The 22,156-nt window shown below is 47.0% G+C and overlaps 1 protein-coding gene across 2 annotated transcripts in view; it reads left to right on the top strand.

The window, feature by feature from the left end:
- Positions 1–21,747, top strand: part of epha4l (eph receptor A4, like) — a 44,440-nt gene extending 22,693 nt beyond the window's left edge. Inside the window, exons 5-17 of one of the 2 annotated variants that reach the window (XM_068745192.1) lie at positions 4,098–4,433; positions 9,554–9,678; positions 9,982–10,141; positions 10,670–10,781; positions 13,267–13,325; positions 13,781–13,894; positions 14,453–14,638; positions 17,577–17,638; positions 18,493–18,702; positions 18,809–18,958; positions 19,335–19,531; positions 21,018–21,176; positions 21,608–21,747. In XM_068745192.1, the coding sequence (XP_068601293.1) occupies positions 4,098–4,433; positions 9,554–9,678; positions 9,982–10,141; positions 10,670–10,781; positions 13,267–13,325; positions 13,781–13,894; positions 14,453–14,638; positions 17,577–17,638; positions 18,493–18,702; positions 18,809–18,958; positions 19,335–19,531; positions 21,018–21,176; positions 21,608–21,722 (1,985 nt within the window). In that variant the 3' untranslated portion in view covers positions 21,723–21,747. Of the gene's footprint in view, positions 1–4,097; positions 4,434–9,553; positions 9,679–9,981; positions 10,142–10,669; positions 10,782–13,266; positions 13,326–13,780; positions 13,895–14,452; positions 14,639–17,576; positions 17,639–18,492; positions 18,707–18,794; positions 18,959–19,334; positions 19,532–21,017; positions 21,177–21,607 lie in introns of both variants that reach the window. The other variant, XM_068745191.1, reaches the window with a different exon arrangement.
- The last annotated feature ends 409 nt before the right edge of the window (positions 21,748–22,156 follow it).

Here is a 22,156-nt window from a genome sequence, read left to right as displayed (position 1 = left end):
AACATAATGGTAATCTGAAACTTCTTCGACATTTAGATTTTTGGTACATGAGGTTACGGGTTACGGGTTTGCTGAGATGCGTTCAATTTCCACATTTTGCTCAACACTGAAAGAGCAGTGAATAAGCGAACGCCTGACTTTCACTGTCGTTGTCTCTGAATTTGTGCTGTGTAAATTAAACACCATAAATAAGCTGCAGAAACATAAAGGATTTAAGTCTGACAAATTAATTAACAGTAATTAGATTTACCACTTCAAGTGGTGCCTTTATTTTATTTTATTGTCTTAGAGGAAAATACATTTTAAATATATTTCCTCTGAGTCGGGCAGTCATTGATCTTTTTAACAATTAAGGCTCCTTATTTTTCATTACTAAACATTTTTACTGCCAATTCCTTGATTTGTAAAAAAAAAAGAAAAGAAAATATCACATTAATTTTATGCCCTGTTGTGATTGAAAATTTTTTCCACTTCCGCTGCGAAATATAGTTTCTGGATTATTTATTCTTGATGACATTTATACCCGTTTTTAAATTTGTAACTTCATTCAGCCTTCGTAATTCGTAACTTAATTCAGTGTTCTTTAATAAAATTAAAGAACACTTTAATGAACACTCTGGGGCCAAAAACAGACAAAACCAAAACCTGTTTCTTCAAAATGGTCCAGTTTCAATAAAAGCCCAGAACATTTTTAAGAACAACACGACAGAACTTGACCTTTACTGCCTGTCGCACGTCTGCCTGCGTACCGTTTTGCCCGTCACTAATAAATTGAGTCAGTCTTTAAATGAATGAGCTTTGCGCTCATCCCGATTGTCCAGTTAGCCGGTGAGCTATGTGAGTCTGGCTGCTTCAAGCAGCAGCTGTCCAAGCTTATTACTGCGCTTATTTTATTAGAGGCTGCGACGTCGCTGCACCGCTCCTGGATCCGCAGTCAGGAAGTGAACATTAGCCGGACTCTCTCCCCGACCTCTGCCCCCGCCTCGTCAGCCGTTCAACATCTGATCTCTGAACCCTCACCCTGTCTGTCGTCTGCCGTTTTCCTTCTTCCTGCATTTTCTTTTTTTTTTTTAAACTTCTCACCCACATATTAGCGACGTGTAATTACAGCCGTCAATCACACATCATCATCCACATTTTGTTTTCACGCTTTCTCTAAACGCACTCAGAGTCACGAACAGAAGAGAAGAGAAACAAAATCATTTCCCAGTTTGCCTCGTTGAAGGTCAGGCCGGGAAAGAACTAGCACCTCTGGTAATTGGTGTGTGTGTGTGTGATTGAAAACGCTGTCCTCCTGTCTTCCGATCCGTGATGAGGATTAAAATTGTTAATCCTTCATTGTGTTTGTGGGCAGGCCAGTTATTCCTTCTGTAATTCATATGCCAGCACCGTTAGATCTTTTGCTGCATTTATCATTTTGACCATATCGTCCGCTCCATTGATTGTAACACCCGCCTTCCAGATTAGAAATCAGAGACGATCCGGTCGTTAGCCTCCCACACTCTGGACCAGCTTGCCCGAGGGTCCTGGCAGAAGAGATTTGTTCTGACAGATTTTCTGTGCTGTAGGAATATTTTTTTGAAGACTTGTTGATGGTTTACTTTTAGATTTCTTGCCTTGCTCTTGTGTTCCCCGCCTTTTTTTTTTGCAAACTACTTTTGTCGCCATGCCTTTTCCATTTCTGTCGAGATTAAACGGCTTGAGATCATAACTTCTGCACATCGTTCATATACGTCGTGGGCCATGGATTCGTTAAGTCATCACAACTCTTCATAACGAACGTCCACAATGTGCACCATCGTAAACTCACAAGCACGCAGTTTAGGAAACAATAATGATGTAATAATCATAGAGCAAAGTAGGCAATAGACATGAATACATGTGGGCGAGTGTAAATCCACACACCTCAGGGTAGTAATGAGGAACAGGGACGGCGCCCGGGGGGAGCTGGTTGCTCCGCTCCGTTCACCATACGGACGGAGCTGTTCTCCATTTTGGGGTTTCTGCTGGCTCTTGATGTGTTTCTCAGATTTTCCTCCAGTTTTCTTAGTGGTGTGGGAGAGGAAGAGGGAGGGATGGCGTGGGGGAATGAAAGCAGAAAGTGGAAGACTCCAGGGGGGGGGGGGGGGGGGGGGAATGAATCCTAGCCGGGTGGGAATAGCGGGGTCAATTTAGCCTGCATCTCGAGCTCGGACCTGTGCACCACTCGGTTAACAATTACAGGAAGGAAAATACAGAAGGAGCAAGGGATGAAAAGAGGAAAGCAGAACATGTGGGGGGGGGGGGGGGGGGGGGGGGCTGAAAGAAAAAGAAAAAATGGATTAAAGAAGTAGTAGAGTGAGAAAAAGAAGCAGCCGGGAAGAAAGGGATAAGGCTCGGAGTAAATTGCTCGGAGAGGCGGGGAAAATTAATGACAAAGTTTCTTATGAGATACTTTCTAAGACTCCCGCTGGAATCCACCAGTAAGGAAAGTGAATTTTAAGGCCATGTTGAGCCAACGTTGTACGAAGGTTGTGTGAGCGTTGAGCTCCCGTCTCTTCCCGTCATTCTCTCTCCGAGGATTAATTACCGGGTGTCAGTCACAGCCGACGGCTCTCCCACGCTCCCTTGCTCCCACTGGTGCATTCTGGGAGAGCGACAGGACAGGTACAGCCTGAGGTAGTTCGTGTGTGTGTGTGTGGCATGTGTTGGAATGTGTTTAAGACTTTATACAGTCATAAGGTTATATAGTATATGATTACAAGTAAAGCCACGATAACAATCAAACAGAACGATCTTCCCGAACGCTGCCGACGGGGCTTCGTCAAATATCTTGTTTTGGGAGCGTTCGCTGTCAAATTAAAAGATGATCTAAATAAATAAGGGAGGCCATTTCCATCCGTTTAACCTTGTGAAGAACTCGTAAGGCTGGACCGGATCAATCGGTGTCGCTTTTGACCCGTTCGGTTTATGATGCAATGAGTCCAGACGACAGCCCGGTAATGACTTTATAGTCAGAGCATGAAGCAGCAGATTATCGGGTCTCAAGCGAGACGGGAGGTTAGCGGAACCGTTACGGGGACAAAAGTCAAAGACTGGGGTTAAAGACGGAGGAAAGGGGGGACGGAGGGTTATCATAGTTTAATCTGAATGGATTAACAGACTTTCGTTGAGGCCTGTGGCCGGTAACACATTCTCAGCTCCATGCTTGTCTCGTGCTGTGGGCGACCCATCGGGACGTTTTCATCCATCTATCCTTTCCCGTCCGATTCCTCTCTTCCCTGAAAGCACAGTCGCCGCTTCTCTCCTCCATCTGCTTTCATCCCGCCATCCTCCACATTTGCTCCACATCCTCCACCACCTTCACATCTACGCATCATGGAGTAAAATTGCTCTTCCACGTCTCCATTATTGCGGAGGTGCTTGTGCACAAAAGCACATTTATTTCTCTGCAGGCAACCGCACGCGGCGTCCCCTCTGCCGCTTCCCCGTGTCTCGGTGAAACCATTCATCATAGCCACGCTGCTCCTCCCAAAAATAACACTGATAATTAATTTCCGTTGTGAAATGATTCGTCTGCGGACTGACTAGCGTTCATATTTCACCCGGCATCGATCCCTCCAGCCTACTCGTGTGCGCTTCATTAGTCAGCGAGAGAGAGAGAAACGGAGTTAAGTCAATTACCATCAGTTCAGTTTGAAAGCAATGCAAAAAAACCCAGAAGAAACATTAATTACAATAGAGCCGAAGTAGAAATTGGGATTGATGATCGGGGCCGTTTTGTCTCACGTGTCTGTGAATCGGCTCCTCTCGGGTCAAAAGCAAGTTTTGCTAAAAGTTACTGACGAGGATGTCGTAAAGCGCCGCTGTTCACAGCGGGCTCTGCCACCTCCAGCTGATTTGACATATGAATAGGAAAGAAATCTGCCTGGATATTAGATTTCAGTGCGGAATTAACTGAGGTGAAACTGGATCCCCTCTTGCTGTAATGGACAGGACATTAAAAGGGAACTCAAGAAGCCTCAGCTCTCAATAAAGGGACCGCCATGTCAGTTCCACATGTACATTAATTACATCGGAGACTTCCTTTGAAAGTCTTTCCTCCTCTTCCTCCACAGGCCCTCCGTCGGCACCCATCCACCTCATCTCCAACGTGAACGAGACCTCTGTGAACCTGGAATGGAGCCCGCCCCGGAGCTCCGGCGGCCGTCAGGACCTGACGTACAATGTGGTGTGTAAGCGCTGCGGGCCCGACGGCCGGCGCTGCCAGCCCTGCGGTAACGGCATCCACTTCAGCCCCCAACAGCTGAGCCTGAAGGGAACGCGGGTTTCCATCAACGAGCTGCAGGCACACACCAACTACACCTTCGAGGTGTGGGCGGTGAATGGCGTTTCGCCTCAGAGCCCTGGGCCCGAGCAGGCCGTGTCCGTGACCGTCACCACCAACCAGGCTGGTAGGTCGATCGTTGTAGCAGGTTAAGAAATACAAAGAGCCTAGTTTCACAGCATATAGGCTGGCTAAAGGTCAAAGGTTATGTGTGAAGCAGTTCATTTAGGAAGAAGTACCATTTTAATGCATGTTGCACACACACACACACACACACACACACACACAGATGCTGTCTCGGAGCTTCTGATGACGTCAATACACGGCTGGTTTACTGAGTTCAGCTCTTAGTGGTGTGTGGATTCTTATACTTAACCCCTTCAGTGCCAGCCATTTTCAGCTCAGCTATTTGCTGAGTGCCCCAGTTTTCACCCCATGTTGCCCCATTTTTCAATCCCCACAGAATATTCTTTATTATGACTGAGCAAGCATATCAAACGAAAAGATCAAAGTATCTTCTTTCATCAGGAAAAAAAGAAGTGTGTTCCGTTGAAGAGAGGCAGATTTCAATGTCAGGGTTGGCAGTGAATGTTTGGGTTATAAAAAAAAAAAAAACGTCTTTAGGCGCTGTTGGCACTGAAAGAGTTAATTCAAAACAAAAGTTAGATGGAGCGCTTGAACATTTTTTTTAGCATGTTAGCTTAACATGTCTGTTAAAGCTGCAGATAACGTCGGGGAAGGCTGGGCGATTCCTCAGCACGACGATGGGTTCTCTTTTTCTCTTCAGTTTTGCATAATTGGGCATGAGGGCTGCAGATGGAGCCGGTGTGCTATATTTAGCGCTCGAGCTAATGAATTAGATGAGCTGTATTGATCTGTGGAGGCTTCATTACAAATGCTGCCGGATGGCGCGTGCATAGTGTGTTTAATTATTTTCGGTAGGATACAGCTTCTACTCCTGCACAGGAGAAGAGCCCTCCAGCCTGAGGGTGCGTTCAAAGCCTCCCGTTGCTTTGTCATTTAGTCATTTTGTAGCCGGTTGCTGTGCAAATGGATTTTACAACACTGGCCCTTCCTCTTTATCCCTCCCTTGTTCTTCTCCACTTACAGATGATCATTACTGCGTCTTCTTTACTGCCCTGCTCTTGGGTGGCAAACTAAAGTGCCTTTTTGTGTGGGTCTTTTTTTTCTCTCCAAGTAATTTCCATCCCTGGGAAAGGCGAATATCTTGAATAGGGCTCGGTCGAGCAATTTAAGGTCAGAGTGACTTGATTTATCAGCTGGGGTCAGGAAGATAGAGATGAATGGGGATGCTGCCTGTGGGAGAGCGGCGAGCCCTGCCAGACAGGCATGTCGGGACCGTAATGGAGCACACCCTGGAGTCAAGGCCGTAATACAATGTCAGCACGGTCATACAGTCGTGCATTTGTGCCGGAACTCCAAAGCGCACTCTCTCACAAGTAGATTCATACAGAGACAAGCGAACACACACACACACACACACACACATTGATGCCGCCCGAAGGTTGCCCGAGGCTAAACTGCTGACTTTAGGGTGTAAGATACAGGCGATGTTGCATTTGGCTCGTCACCCATGCATGTTTCACAACTGTTCCCCGGATTAGTTCCATGGAGCTTGCAGCTGGACGCTGTATTATGGTATGCATATATGGGTTTGCACATGTGCAGAGCCACCTGCATGCTGGGCTGAAAGTGAGAAAATGCATTACGGGGAATGGTTGTACACTTGTTGATGGAGACGAACAATGTCCTCAATGTATCCCCAGGCATGCACGTCTCCTCTAAATTGCGTGCATGTGTGTGTGTGTGCGCGCGTGTTAAATAGAATAGCTCCAGACTGATTGGATTTCTTCCTGCTAATGCTCGGTAGGGGCTTTGGAAGCTCTGGTTTCAGTTGCTGGTAATCCAGCCAGTCATCTGTGGCTGTCCTTCTCTCTGTATCGCCTCTCCTCATCCAGACACCATGGATTACACATGTATTATGATAGATTTATTGGGATTTATAAGCGCTGTGGAAAAGGCAGCCCTTCCATAATAGTTAGAATTTCAGCAAGAGAAGAAAGTGAGGAAGGCATGAGGTTGGAAGGGAGGAGCGCAGATGTAGTTTTTGCGCTTGTGGTAAACGAATGAAGGAACAAAGAGCGAGAGAGAAAGATTAAGACATGAGTGTCGGTGATTACATATGCATGCTTTTGCGACCAGGCATTCGTCTGTGTGCGCACAAAGAGGTCAGGTTGCATCGCACCAAGAACAATTTCACCGTCGTAAATCAGTCAGGACGTAACCCTTTCACCCAGGCAGCATGAGGAACAGGCGGGGGGGGAGAGAGGGGGTGTGTCTATGCTTTGAACTGACCCCTGGCTGTAAATGGATGTTTTTTACCCCTTTTATGCGTTTGAGCACAGCACTTTGTGTGTGTGTGTCTATGTGTGAGAAAGAGAGACACAGAGAGTCAGAGAGAGAGAGGTGTTTATGTCTCCATACAAAGTACTTGGCAGGCTTAGGTGACTAAAAGTGAATTAGTGCATGAGAGAGCGCGTGTGTGGCCATGCTGTCATTGCACGTGTGCGAGTTTCCATCTCGGCCGGGGCGTACGTACATGTGGAGTCGCATTTATTGGTGAAGCTGGGAGGGGGGGGGGGGGGCTGTAAGCATGAGCCATTTCTTTGACACGTTGAAAAACGGCTCCCTCCTCGGCTATTTTTCCTCGGCGGCAGCGAAAAAAAGAAAAAAGAAATGAGTGACTCCAATCTGGCAACCACATGTGCACAGCGGCCGCTGTCTCTTTTAATGTCAAACTGTAATCGACCGCGTATTTGCACAACTGCTAAAGCTGACCACAGCTGCTCCACGCTGCACAAATACTTTGTGATGAACATGCTTGCAAAGACAAACTTGCACACTTTGCAAACTGTGTTGCGTGCTGAAATAAAAACCTCACAAATGTCTGCAAAAATAACACACAACCTCCACTATTGTCCCGGGAGGGTGATTTTTTTTTAAACAAATTTGAACCCAGAGCGCTATTAGTAGCCTGTAGCAGGTTTTGATGTATTATTTATTATGCATAGGTGGTGTGATTGAGTCTTTGGCTCTCAGTGGGAGATAGTGGGACGAGGTGACTGGCTGTCTCATTCTCTTTGTGTAGTTTCATTCTTTGTGCATGTTTATTTGTGCATTTGCATTTGTTGGATGTACGATTATGGTGAGATATTAATATTCATTACATCCAACGCTTATCATTCTCTCGTTCAGCAGGCAGTTTAAAAACAAACAACCCCGCCCTACGTTTTTAATTCTTCTTCGGGGGTGGCAGCTTGTCAATAGTTTGCACAAGTTGCAGCCTCGGGTTAAACTTTTCTCAGTATAGACTAGTCAGGTTTCATCTGTACACGCCCATGCATGGTTTTATGTTGCCTATTTGTGTTTTTATTTCATCAAAAATATAAATCCCAACCCCGAAATCCTGTTTTTACGGCACCTTCTCATGTGGGGAACCTCACATGGGACTACTCCAAAAATCACTCATCTTTATCTGGACATTAGTCAAGGGAAAACTAAAAGTGCAACAAGAGGAGGCAACGCGATTAAACTGCCAGATCTGTCATCTTTGGAAGAAAGATGGATGTGTGGATTACCTTGGGTGAACGAAGGCCTGGGACCCCTCAGGGATTTTCTCTCTGAGCCAGACTGTCCTCGGCCAGCCCCACGAGAGCCCTCAAATTGGTTCTTCCTGCCGAGTAAGATTGATCGGAGGGATACAAATGGCCGCCATCTAATTGTTTAACGGAGACGCAACACATTAGGCCAACAAGATTACACAACCTTGGGTTTAATCTATTTATCAAGAGATGTCTGCAATCCCATCCCTCTCCATCTCCATCTCCACCCCCACCAATCACAAACCCTCTGCCCTCCCCTCCTGTCACTTTTTTTTTTACCATGTTGAAACTCAATCTGAGCCTAGTGCTTGAGTTCCAGGCACCGTTTGAATTCAATCCTCCACTAAAAGCAGGGTTTTTGTTAGCGTTAGCTTAAAGGCTAGGCTCCCTGGAGCCCCTGGTCAAAGTGATGAGAATGTATATAGTGTCATAGATAACCCAATCATAATCGGTAGACCACGAACCCCTCATTAATCATCCCACTGTAATTTTTTAAAAGGCAGATGGTCTGGAATGAGTAAGGTTACAATATCACCGAGGAGCAAAGGTCAAATATTCCCTCCTTGCAGGAGCTGGCGCCACGACGGGATGCTACCTGCATGGGCATCGTGGAAATGCCGTGTCTCTCTGTTCCGGCTCGGTTGGTACTAAATGAGGGATCTCCTTAGAACCCGCTAGTTCTGTGTGCACATCTTGGTGTCTTTTTAACACCTAAGCTGTGTTTCTCTCTCTATGACCCCCTTGTTGTTTGGTCTGCAACTATCTTCTCATCTGTTCAAAACTCCATTTGTGTGTTTCTCTGTTTACAACGCTATCTGTCCCGTGTCTAACGTTTTCTCTTTGCAGCATCGAGGCTAGTGCGTATGTATGACCCAATTTTAGGGCCGTCACCCTCCCGGGAGATATGGGTTTGATTTGTGCAGCAGCGTTATACGTGAGGGGAGAGAATGAGTGTTTGCCATTATCTGTGCTTTAACCTTCACGTGCTAAATGCAGATAGCACGGCTGTTTGAAATACGGCCTCATTATCCGGGTTTGCGATACGATGGCTCACTGTAGCATTAATGAAAACTGATTGATTTACTCTCTTGAAAGCAAAAAAAGAAAGAAAACGTGACTTGGGGGGGCTTTGTAACATGAGGTTTCCCAGGGTGACCTGTAGAAATGAATTTAGACATTGTTTTACCATCTTGAAGGAAAAGTAGTTGAGACTTTTGCCTTCAGCCAAACAGAAATTGGATCAGGTTTATTGATGCCAACCATTAGTTCATAAATAGTATTGTTGTACACTCATGCGTCGACCGTTCGGCTGCGGAGCCAAGCCGCTCTGCAACACCTCCAACCTTGAATGTGAGCCAAGTTCAAAGACACATGGAAGCCATTGCCTTCTGGCCCGGCTCAGTGCTTGACTTTCCCAGCAGAGGCGATGGGTGACGGACTAAAGGGGAGCAACACAAAAGAGATTTGGTTCCCGTCAGGCTGACAACAACAGGGAGGAGTGCGTGAAAGTTGTGCACGTTTTCCTTCTTATTTTTCGTATATATTTTTTTTCATCTCACCGCAGCTCCTTCGCAAGTGACGTCCATCCAGGCGAAGGATATCACAAGACACACCATCTCACTGGCCTGGCAGCCGCCAGACCGAGCCAATGGGGTCATCCTGGAGTATGAGGTCAAGTACTATGAGAAGGTAAGGGGGTCCCATCGGTGGGGGGCGTAGGCCCAGTCACATAACTCTTGAACCTTACCCTTCATTTTCCAGTGGCCTCATTTTTGTTTATGGTAAAGATAATCATCACAGACATTTCTACATCCCAGAACAAACCCAACAATCCCACAGCGGATTTCTTTTCTGCTGGACTTAGATCAGGTGCCCGCTACACTCAGCTTAGGCTTCTCTTGAAAACACGAAAGTATTAAAGTTCCACACGAGCCTGTTGCCGCTGCCGTTATCACTGAGTAACATCATCTCACCGCTACGTTTACTACTCAGGACCAAAACGAGCGAAGCTACAGAATCCTAAAGACCTCATCGAGGAACACCGACATCAAGGGTCTCACCCCGCTCACTTCCTACGTGTTCCACGTGCGCGCTCGCACGGCGGCCGGCTACGGGGAATTCAGCGGCCCGTTCGAGTTCATGACCAATTCCGGTGAGTTCTCCTTTTGCATCCAGCTTGCCTCGACGGCGTCAGCGACTCAGCGCACATCAGAGAGCAGCGCTTCCCCCACCCGCTTTATCACCACACCAATGAATGGAAAAAGCCCGCAATGATAGCATCTTTTACTTTCATCACGGAGTCATGGATCAAAACAAATTAAGGGTATTGTGCTACAGCACCTGAATGGCGATGTGGACAGCCTCCATTATTCAAGTTGCATGGAGTAGCAGCTAGTTCGCTGATTCCTCCTCGTAAAATGATGAACTTAATGATGTGAGATTGTGTCTCTTTATGGCTTAGAGGGTTTAAGAGCAGCCCAGACAGAGAAATCGGTGAATGGTGACGACCACTTCCTCTCAGTGTTACAGGAAGAGCGACGCGCCGGAGGAGGGAGGCTGTTCAATTGACTTATGTAAAGTGACACGATTGATTTCATTGATAGATTTTTCTTTCTCTCTCCTACCCGTTCTTTTTTTCATGCCACCCCCCCCCCCCCCCCCCCACTTCCATTTTCTTCAGTCCCAGCTCCCATTATTGGTGACGGTGCCAATTCCACAGTGTTACTGGTTTCAGTGGTGGGAAGCGTGGTCCTCCTCCTCATCCTCATCAGCGCTTTCGTCATCAGTCGAAGGTTAGCACCGTCCCGCAGTCGCTTCTGCTTCCCGTCTCTCCCCGCTAACCTGCCAAACGAGGAATGCCTTGCTTATCTGTGGCTGTCAGGAGGTGCATGTCACTTAGAAACACACACACAGACACACACATCTTCAGCCTGGCAGCTTCTGCAACTGGCTCGCGGTGAATGAGTGACGACTCGCCACACCGGAGCCGTGATTGACAGCTGTGACAGCTGAAGAGATGCAATCAGCGACCCCTCGCTCCCTGTCCTCCCTGCATCCCTGCATCCCTCTCCTGCTATCGCTCAGCTCGTGGCTGTAATCCCGGCAGCTGGTTATTTTCTCCTGCTATGCCTTGCTGACCACCGTGACGAGAATGAGAGAGAGCGCGAAAAAAAGAAAAGGGAACCAAGGGGAGAGGGAAAGGAAGGATGGTGTACAATGAGATAAGCAGGGGAGAGAATAGAGAGAGCGCGTGAGGCCGAGTGGCATCAGGTGGATTCGCGGTGACCCAATCTCAGGGTGTTAACCAGCAAGCAGGACAACGCGTCACAGAGATGGGATTACATGCAGATGGGGCTGCTTCACCTCGGTGTGTGTGTGTGTGTGTGTGTGGAGGAAGTTGAATGTTAACGTGTCTTGATTTGTGTGTTTGTTGATACTTACGTGTGAGATTGCCACTCATGCAAACAATGATTTGCATTTGTATGTAGGTGTGGAGGATGACAGGGGGGTGAATACGGTTGTTGATTGTGTGTGTGTCCCCCCCCCCACACACTCAGCCTAGCAGGTGGTTGTCTCTGTCTTTTATATATGCATATGACAGCCACCGTCATTGTGCTGCTGCAGCGATCCTGTGATTGTGGGGAGGGACTGTAATCACCAGCCGTTTACCATCATTATAGAACCAGAGAGGAGGACAATGCCTCACACATCTGGTCACTTCCACCACTGACCCAACGCATCAATATAAACCCAGGTGTCAGGCTGCCAGAGGGATTCAGGGAGATTTAAGTGCATCTCGTCTAGCATTGATTTTCTGATGGATTATCGGCGCCCTTCAGAAGCCTCAACTGCTGAAAGATATGTTTGCCTTAAAGTCGTAATATCAGAAATTTAAATTACGGACTGCAATCAGCCAAATATACTTGAGCACTCAGACCTCCGCCAAGCAGCTCAATTCTTTTTCTGTATCCAGACAGGTTTCCGAATCGCTCTCAAAAGACCAAGAGCCATCCAGCTGTTTTTTCCTTAATCCTGCCAACAAACATAATCAAAAATGTAACCTCCTGAACTGCATGAAAAGTGCAACAAAAGCAGCTAAAACTAAGAATATTTCTGTCAGAATTAAAATGAGGAGAAAAATCAAGAAGAAAACTTGAGGCGTGGCAAACATGAAGCATCAATGCTGGATGGTGAATATCATCTGTGCATGTGGAACACGGGGAACAGGCCCACAGAGGCTCATTGTCGCCACTCATCCCACTGTTCCTGCACAGCAAGGTCATGGGTTTGATTCTTTGTCAAGTTGCAGATGGTAAGAACTCAAAATCAGGCAAATAGACAAAATCCAAAATACAGGCAGAATCAATACACGTAAATTGAAACAGGAAGTATGCGTATGAATGAGTATTAAATGGCATCAACCGGGCGGAGCGCTGAACAGAGTATAAGTAGAGTGAGGGTTGATTGAGGGATGAGCAACAGGTGGCTGCTACAGCGCAGGTGATGGGAATGAGTCTGATTGCGTGCCGGGTGCGGAGAGGGATCTGGAGGGACAGGAGACATTAGTGCAGGGAAACACGACGGACGATAGAAAAGGGAATAATCTAAAGTCCTTCCGTTTGGAGTTTGAATGTTCGAGCCCTAAAATTCCAATCCTGCATTTTGGGATAGGAAAAGGTGAAACCTTGTATTTCAATTAAAATGTTCTTTCATATCTTATTAAAATGTCTTTTTTTTGCTAATCATATCTGTGTCTGAAATAAAAATCTAATTACCTTACCAACAGATACGCATCTCGTGTATTACATATTTATTTTCTTGAACACGGTCATTAAATACAACAAAACGTCGATCTGTGATTGAAGAATCAGGTGTTTTAATTTCACCTCATCTTACTGGAACACGTGCATGGGCAACAACAGCAGCTTGAAAGGGAGCAGTTATGTTGGTTCCCTTTAAAACTCTTGGTTCTACAGACATAAAAAGTAGCCGATGTATTTGTGTGATAAAATGAGCCAAATGTGGCGGAAGAGCTATTTTACCATTAAAATATTATTTCAAACAGAATATGAATGTTTCAACAGTAATCAGTGATTGCGAAGCCACTTCATATAATCTATTTGATGATAAGTAGGCTTAGAGTCTGCTTTTTAGTTTTCATTAGAGTTCACTAAATTGCCACTATTATCACCATTATGCTTTTTTTTTTATTCTGAAAAGTTCTTCCTTCTCTTTTTAAACTTGTCGCTGACCATCCTGCTGTTTTTACCCCCCCAGAAGGAGTAAATACAGCAAAGCCAAGCAGGACTCTGATGAAGAAAAGCACTTACACCAAGGTAACTCATGATGAACACACTCGGTAATTGAAAAACATGTCAGGTGTGCTCATGTGTGTGTGTGTGTGTGTGTGCATGCTCTAAACCGCAAATGATGCCCATCGACAGGGAGGGGAGAAACTGTGAGGAAGTTAACGTACTTGCATCCTAACATGCTCCAAAACGCCTCATTATCAAGTCATCAGCATTGTTATTTGTGACCCAAAAAAATCTCAAGCTAATGAGCTCCATCTTCACTGGAGTCCGCCAGAGTTACATGAAAAGCAATGGAGGCAGAGAGCGGGGCAGAGAAAGGAGGAGGAGGAGGAGGAGGAGAGGTTCTATAGAGGAAGGCAGCGTAGCCTGCAGCTTGATGGAAACAAAGAACAGATGGGAGTCTAGTTGCTGGAATGAATTAACCTTCACTGTTCACTCCCTTTACTTTTCTTTCTTCTTTCCAACCTTCCCTTTCTCAGGAGTGAGGATATATGTTGACCCTTTTACCTACGAGGACCCAAACCAAGCCGTCCGCGAGTTTGCCAAAGAGATCGACGCCTCCTGCATCAAGATTGAGAAAGTTATTGGCATTGGTGAGGTGTTGGGTTTTTCCAGCAGCTACAAGTTCAATTCTGCCATTTAATAAATCAAATGTTCAAAGCGCCGCGATGTCGGGCGCCGTCTACGTAAAAAAAAAGCACCTGCCGAGGATAAGTGTATTTTCTTTCATGCAAATATTCCACTGCTGGCACATCTCGGTGATCCGTGTTTGTGTGTGACTCATGTGCACTGCTGTTTGTTACCTCAGGTAGAGGTCAATGGCGACGAAAAAAATAAAAATAAAAAAAATCAGTGGAGGCTAAATATGTTGTCTGGCCAGAGAAAAGTCATCCAATGACAAAATAATAAGGAGAAAGAATCAATAGCTATTTCCCCTCTTAGCCTCTCCAGTGGCTTAGGGGAGGAGGGGAGTAAGGGATAAAAAGACCCTAATCAATGTTTAAAGTGCACCCCTTCTAACCGGCACACACCCAAACATCGGCTCACACCGTAGCCTATTCCCTTCTTTGATTGGATTTATAGTCCAGTGTGGCACCACTGCCCTTGAGTGTCATCGTTCCACCGTTTAAACCTGACTCCTGCGCTTCCAGGGGAGTTCGGCGAGGTCTGCAGCGGCCGCCTGAAGATGCCGGGCAAGAGAGAGATCTGTGTCGCCATCAAGACGCTGAAGGCCGGCTACACTGACAAACAGAGGCGGGACTTCCTGTCCGAGGCCAGCATCATGGGCCAGTTTGATCACCCCAACATCATACACCTGGAGGGCGTGGTCACCAAATGTAGGTCAAACGTCCATTTTGTTAACTTCCTGTGTGCAGAAAGGTGGAGGAGAAAAGTACTTCTCATTTCCAAAGGACTGAACATGATTATTTATCTGTTTGAGAAAGCTTAAACTATTTTAGAGGTATAATTGCTGCAGGAAATTGCAGTAATACTCAACGTACACACACACACGCAAATGACGATTATATTAAAATAGGGACACGAAGGACATTTATTTCTGGTGTCCCCTTTCTCCCTTGCAACAATAAATCATCCTGTGGTTTACGGGTGACTTTGGGAAAGGGTGAGCATCGGGACAAACTAATCTTTACAAGCCAGAAGTGCATATCGTATGTGCGTGACTTGTGTACGTTACACGTAGGGTGTCTGAAGAGATATGACATCCGTGTCCCGCAACGTTCATGCAGACCTGTTTTTTGGTCACGTATCTGCTTGTGTTTGTGCACATGCGTTATCAGGATGCCCCATTCGGGTTATCCCCAGGTGGGTTTTGTCCAGATGGATGGGGTCCAGCATTAGTGGGGAGGAGAAGCTGGTGTAGGGGTGGGGGGGGGGGCTAATGGCTCCAGGAGCAGACTCTGTAGTGTGGCACCATGCTCATTAATCATGGTGTCAGCTGTAAATGTGTTTGGGGTTAGGGAGTGTTACCCTATCCCTTCACTATCTGCTGCTGCATGGTCAAATATCGCCCCCTCTGCCCTTGGCACTCACACCTCCCACTCTTTCTTTTTCTCCCAAGCTTTTACACCTTCCTCCCCGATGCTATATGCATTAGGCTAGATGTGCTTGCGCCACTGTTTTGTCAGTTTGTGTGCACCTTTGATTGCATGCATGTGCGCGTGAGTGTTACCGTAGCTGGTGGCCAGCCCTGGCTTTATCTGTGCTAGATAACGCTGTTTCTGTGAACAAAACACAGCTATAGACGCGCGACACGCTTAGCCAGATCGAAGACATGGACAAACAGGAGCACAGGGAGAATTGCTTATCGCCTGTTACACCTCTCCCCACAGGGGAACGACCTCTCAGACTTCAGAGGGCAGGGGGGAAGCGAGAACGACAGAACGAAGTCGGGAAGAAAAGCGGCAGATGGGAAAGGTGCAAAAAAGACAGAGAGAGAAAGAGACAGGGAGGCGGTTAGGAGCTGATTGGACTGGAGGAAAGATGGAGGACAACAATGGGCGAGATGCTGGGAGAAAGCAGAGGGTGGTGGATCTGCTGTAGGGGAGGCGGAAATAAAGAAGGGACAGGACGAGGAGGAGAAGCAGATGAGCCGTGTTGCAGTCGCAGAAGCCGACGTGACACGATGGCGAGCCAAAGAGAGCGAGTTCGATAACTCCCACTCGCCTCCTTCCGCTCTTACTTCTGAAGGCTTGACACGAGGTCTGGGCAAAGTAGTCCTGAGCACTCAAGCGAGTCAGTGGAATCTCTTGAAAAGCCATTATTGGAAAAAGATCTTAGTTTAAAAGCCAGATCTTTGTCCGTTTGCCCAACGTTACCCCGTTATTACCCCCCCCCCCCCTTCCTCGTTCCTGTTTAGTTGGCAGGTGATAATCGGCCCATTGGTGGGGCCATTGCCCAGAGTTCATTGCCAAAGGCAGCAGGGCGTATTCAGTAAACAAGGCATTAGCATGCAAATGAGAAGGGAGGAAGAGGGCGGGTCTGGGAAGGCGAGAGTTTAAGGTCGCAGGTCAGACGCTCCTCAGACTCAAATGGGGTGCTGTCAATCACCGAAGGCCCCGGGGGCAGAAGCAGACAACAAAGGGAACAAAGATGGCTGACAAAGAAAGCCCCAGCTCTCTCCAGCTAAAACTCCACTTCGTCTTTTTCGGGCATCGCCCGGGCGGCCTGTAATTAATGGCGTGCCAATCACGCGATGGGTGAGACGGTGACTGATGGCCGCTTGGCACGGTGAGAGGTTTGCTGTGGAGCGGAGGGACCTTCAAGGCTGCAGCCGCCGACCGCTCGGCTGGTGCTTCGCTGCCTTTGGCATTCTTTTGGGGTGCACGAGATATTTTACACGACCTCCCCCCTCAGGGCATTAGGTCTACGTCAGCGCTTTCCCTTAACACGGGTCCACCTTCGCTGTGCCACTTCAAATGGAATGCAAGGAACAGCGACGTTCCGGGGAGAATCTGCGGCATCACTTTTGAGCATGTGTTGTCGGCATGGCTGGTTTACGCGCCAGCTTGCGATTCTGAAAGAAAAACAAGACACCCTCCCTCCCTCCCTTTCTTGCCCACCCCCCCACCCCTTCGCTATCTTCCTCTCCTCGCTTCCGCTATTCCCCTTATTTTCTAAGAGACAAAGCCGGACAGAGACCCAAAAGGGCGAATGTTCGCCGTCCCTGTCCCCGGCCCCCGGCTCGGATAAAGACACAGACGTTCTCCCAAGAGAGACAGAGAGGGGAGGACAGCGGGATGGGGGGCGAGAAAGGCCAGAGAGAAGCGGCAGGGATGAGCGAGAGAAAGTATGACAGAGGGAGAGAAATAAAGAGCAACACAGAGGGACTAGCAGGGGAGTGACAGATGCGTCAAAAGTTGGCAGAGGAGAAAAAGGGCAAGGGGACAGTGAGTGACATGAATGGAGCATCAGGGGCATTCTGGGGGGTGGGGGGGGGTGACCGTGATGACACTCTGGATCATGCGTCTGATGTCGGTGCGGATTTGCATAAACACCGAACGCCGTGTGCGTCGTGACGTGTTGTTCCAGTGGGGATGTCTTTACATGTGCAGGGAAAGATGGGGGGGGGGGGGGGGGGGCGTCAGGATAACTGTAACACTGAGCTAATTAAATCACTGCAGGACAGAGATGGATCGCCTAACGCACGCTCACACACGTGTGTGCCCCCTCCCTGCTGTGTCAGGCTGTGATGCGCATCGTTTACCTCCATAATCACCTGCCTCTCATTCGCTCTCTCTCTCTCTCTCTGTCTAGGTAAGCCAGTAATGATTATCACCGAGTACATGGAAAACGGATCGCTGGACGCATTCCTGAGGGTCAGTCATGCCTTCCTGTCTGCCTGTGTGTGTGTGCGTGTGTGTGTGTGTAACGATTGCAGCTTGTTGATTCCATCTTATCTTTGTAAAGTCATCCCCTGATATCACAAGCGTTTGTTCACAAACATTCGCCCTAATCTTGATCTTCTCCTCGATCGACTTAATGTGTTTCTGACAAGGAGGTTTCACATCTGTGCTTCCACGGTTCACTGGGTTTTCAGTCATTTATCCAGTGAACGGACGCAGATGGAGTCAGAATGAAGAGAAATACATTTGTAAAATGTTGTATACAAAGCTTAAGGTCATGTGTTGTTACACATCGAAGATAAAAAGGAAATCAGATGAAAGGAAATGTGTATAATTACACACTTTGTGACACCACTGCATTTATAGCTGTAAACCTTCCTGGGAATTATACAGACTTATAGACGCATCATTTACAGCCCAATATTGTCTCAAATACCATAACTTCCAGCTGCACTATAATGCGTTGTGTTGTGTTATAAAGCATTTATTACACCTATGTTAAGGAAAACAGTGTCTCTGCATTTATAAACATTTAGTCAATGCTTTGATGCATACATTAAGGAAGTCTTAGCACTGGGATGATGTTGTGTTGTTAAATATTTGACTCATGCTTTGATTAATAGTATAACAACGATGTGACCTTAAGAGGTGTTAAAATGGGTAACAAAGTGTTTTGCAAACCATTTATTGAAATTACAGCACATCATTAAATATAATGAACAATGTGCTGGGGGGGGGGGGTTAGCGGATGTAAATTCAAGGTCAAGACTTAAAACGTGATGATAACCTCATATAAAATGTTTCTAAATGCTCCATTTGTTCTGTAGAAGAATGATGGCCGCTTCACGGTCATCCAGCTGGTTGGAATCCTGCGGGGTATTGCATCGGGTATGAAGTATCTGTCGGACATGAGCTACGTTCACCGTGACCTGGCAGCCCGCAACATCCTGGTCAACAGCAACCTGGTTTGTAAGGTGTCCGACTTCGGCATGTCCCGAGTCCTGGAGGACGACCCAGAGGCCGCATACACAACGAGGGTAAGTGTGTAAAAAAAAAAAAATAAAAATAAAAAGGGCGTAGCTTAGCATGTGTGTGTCACTGGTCATTTTTGTCAGGTTTAATTAACCAGCATTGCGTTTTCAGGGAGGGAAGATCCCAATCCGCTGGACGGCCCCGGAGGCCATCGCTTACAGGAAGTTCACCTCGGCCAGTGATGTGTGGAGCTACGGCATCGTCATGTGGGAGGTGATGTCATATGGAGAGAGACCGTACTGGGACATGAGCAATCAAGACGTAAGTTATCAGATGTAATTATATTTCATAGATTTATATTTGAGTAGGTTGGAATATTAGAGCCAAATGAATATTTCCTATCACATGTAGGCTGTCAAACATTTTTCAATGTACTCTATCATACTGCATATTCCCTGCAGTAGATTTAAAACCGACATAGTATTTATCCTTTTCTAGTTGGATAATAAAGTCTCAGTTCTGCTTCCACTAAAGGTTAGAAAGTGTAATTTGAGTACAATCATGTTTTACGTGGGTACCTAAACAATACGCCGTGGGAATTTAATTAGAGAGAAATAAAAGGACAAGACTGTCCGACTACCCCCCAAAAAAAAGAAATTCAAAGGTGGCTCACAAGAGCAATGCTGTTTTTGTCTAGGTGATCAAGGCTATTGATGAGGGCTATCGCCTGCCTCCGCCCATGGACTGCCCCGTGGCGCTCCACCAGCTCATGCTGGACTGCTGGCAAAGGGAGCGGGCCGACCGGCCGAAGTTCGGACAGATCGTCAACATGCTGGACAAGCTGATCCGCAACCCAAACACCCTGAAGAGGACTGGAGGAGAGACTGCTGTCAGGTGAGAGCGCAGGAAGTGGAATAAAAAGGTTACGCACACAACACAGTTGCTGTAACGGCTCTTAATAGCATGGCAAATCATTCTAGTGAATTACCCAACTGCTTTATATATGCAATATATATATAAAAAAAATAGTGCAAAGTGGTGCAATCTCACTCTGAGCTCACTGTGGTACCCCACAAATATGTTGTGCGTGAACTAACACATGCATCCCATTTGCTGCACAATGCAATCCTGCCTCAGCACAAACAAACACACACCCACGTAATCTCCTTTTCTCTCGCTGGTGTTAACGCTTGCCATTAAACTTTATCTACCAGCAACACGGGGCTCCTTTCGGCGCAACGCCCCCCCCCCCCCCCCTATAATGGATTTCTGTGCAAACTAGCTTTAATGACGCTGTACGCTCAGGAATGCGGCCGCACTAACAGGAGGGAAGAGTTACGATGCGACACCACGTTAAAAACAAACACGACCCCGCAGCTCCAACGCCATCACTCTGGAGTGGCTAAATGTGTTCGGAATGACCTCCGTGTGCTCGCACGCGCGATGCAGGCCGGTGGAAGCCTGTCTAAGTTTAATGATGGGGGGGGGGGCATGCAAGACGGTCGCACATGTACCTACCTAATGGGCAAGAAGCAAGTCCTGGTGGGGTAATTAGCAGAGCTGAATCCCATAAATGCAGCTTTAATTGTTACAAGAATGAAGGAGGGGGGGTGGGGGGGTGCGTGCATGTGCGTGAAAAGTGATTTTCCGGCTCTGACTCCGGCTCTGACTCCGACGCACCGGACCCGTGTAAATGTTTCATGGCTGAGGGCGCCGCTGCAATGCTGTCCATAAACAAAGGAATAGGGGGAGGGGGGGGGGGGGGGGGGGAGAGTAAGAAGTGAAAAAGTTAATTTTGCCGATCAAATATCTGGATGTGAGGGGGAGCTCCAGTGGCCAGTGAAACTCAGCAGAGTGTGGATGTGTGTTTTCTCTAGAATAAGGTTTAACTTACTGTCGGAGGAAGTCTTGTTTGACTTGGATCGGTTTCTGCAAGGACATAAAATTCTGGACACAAACCAGAACTGGACACAAACCAGAACTGGACCTTGCAGACCGGCAGAGTCCGTCAGGGAGGAAACGCTGGAGAGAAATGTAGTGTGAAACGTTTCACAGTCTGTGGGCAGCTCTCTGTCTCTGTCACAGGGAGTATCTGTCACGCCTTTCTGATAAGTACAGCTTTACAGTCGGGAGAGAGGGAAGCGCTTCATTCCTGTCGTTCCTTTAGTTCATGACCTTTCAAATTAAAACACTCAAACGGGATCTAATTCATTGTCTATGCAGAGACAGTTTCAGGATCATACATTGGACCGAAGTTCAGGCGCTTCAAACAAATGACTTTAAATGTAGAACCAAGGCGACATTTGTTGGGAGGATATCGGTGTGAACCCAAGAAATGTAAGGTGACGAGTTTCCTTCTCCTCCTCCTGCCCCCCCCCAGGCCGAACACCACCCTGCTGGAGCCGGGGAGCCCGGAGGCCTCCTCGGCTGTGGGCACGGTGGAGGACTGGCTGCAGGCCATCGGCATGGAGAGATACAGCGATAACTTCACTGCCGCCGGCTACACCACTCCAGAGGCTGTGGTGCACATGACGCAAGAGTGAGTAGAGGGAGGGGGGGGGGGGGGGGATCTGAGAAATGAAGGGAAGAATTCTGTTCAAGGACTGAGAGGGATCTCAATTTCATAATTCAGAAACCATTTGAAATATAAAAATGGCCATTACTTTTTTTTACAAGCTAAGCAAGAAAGCATTCGTCTTTTTTCTTCAAGATGGCAAACCATTCCAGAGTCACTCGGTGATATACTTTGCAGGTCTGCACATATAAAATCTTTCTTAGTTTCTGTCATACATTCACTAATTAGGATTACAGCGCTAGCTGCGCTGGCATGAGACATTCCTCCTCCAGCAGTTAAACGAGCCGATTTCCTCTAGAAGGCTGTAAAATGAATCACGAGGCTCAGGTCTGTGTGCGTTTGTTATTGTTGTCCACGTTCCTAAAAGGCCCCCCTTTCACCCCCATCCTCTTCAGGGACATGGCTCGCATCGGCATCTCGTCTGCAACGCACCAGAACAAGATCCTGACCAGCGTCCAGGGAATGCTGTCCCAAATGCAACAGATGCAAGGCAGGATGGTTCCCGTCTGAGAGATTTAGACAAAAGGAGAAAAAAACCCACATAAAAAAAAAAAAAAAAGATGAAATATAAATAAACAGACAGACAAACTATGAAGAAATAGTTTACCTCATCCACGCACTTTAAATTGGATGTAAAAAAAAAGAAGATGAAGAAGAAAAAAGTGGAAAATGGCACTTTTTTTTTTTACAAAATCAGACCTTTACCTTGCCCTGTTTTTTTTTTTTTTTTTGAGAATGGAACGCTCCCGTCTGCAGCATTTATGGATAGATGGAGGGACGGCTGGAAAACTGCTTCCGAGAGGCCAATCTGGAGTGCCTTTAATGGTCTGCAAGGGAAAACCAAGGGGGGGGGGGTGTCCTACCTTTCTTCCTCTTTTTGGGCATAGTATTGTTTCTGGAATAATCCATTGAGCAGATTTTTTTTTTACATTTTATTTCCTGAG

The sequence above is a fragment of the Brachionichthys hirsutus genome, chromosome 11 (assembly GCF_040956055.1).
Source record: "Brachionichthys hirsutus isolate HB-005 chromosome 11, CSIRO-AGI_Bhir_v1, whole genome shotgun sequence".
NCBI classification, from domain to species: Eukaryota; Metazoa; Chordata; class Actinopteri; order Lophiiformes; family Brachionichthyidae; genus Brachionichthys; species Brachionichthys hirsutus.
Note: the sequence above shows the minus strand (reverse complement) of the source record. Positions and strands in the feature narration are given on the sequence as shown.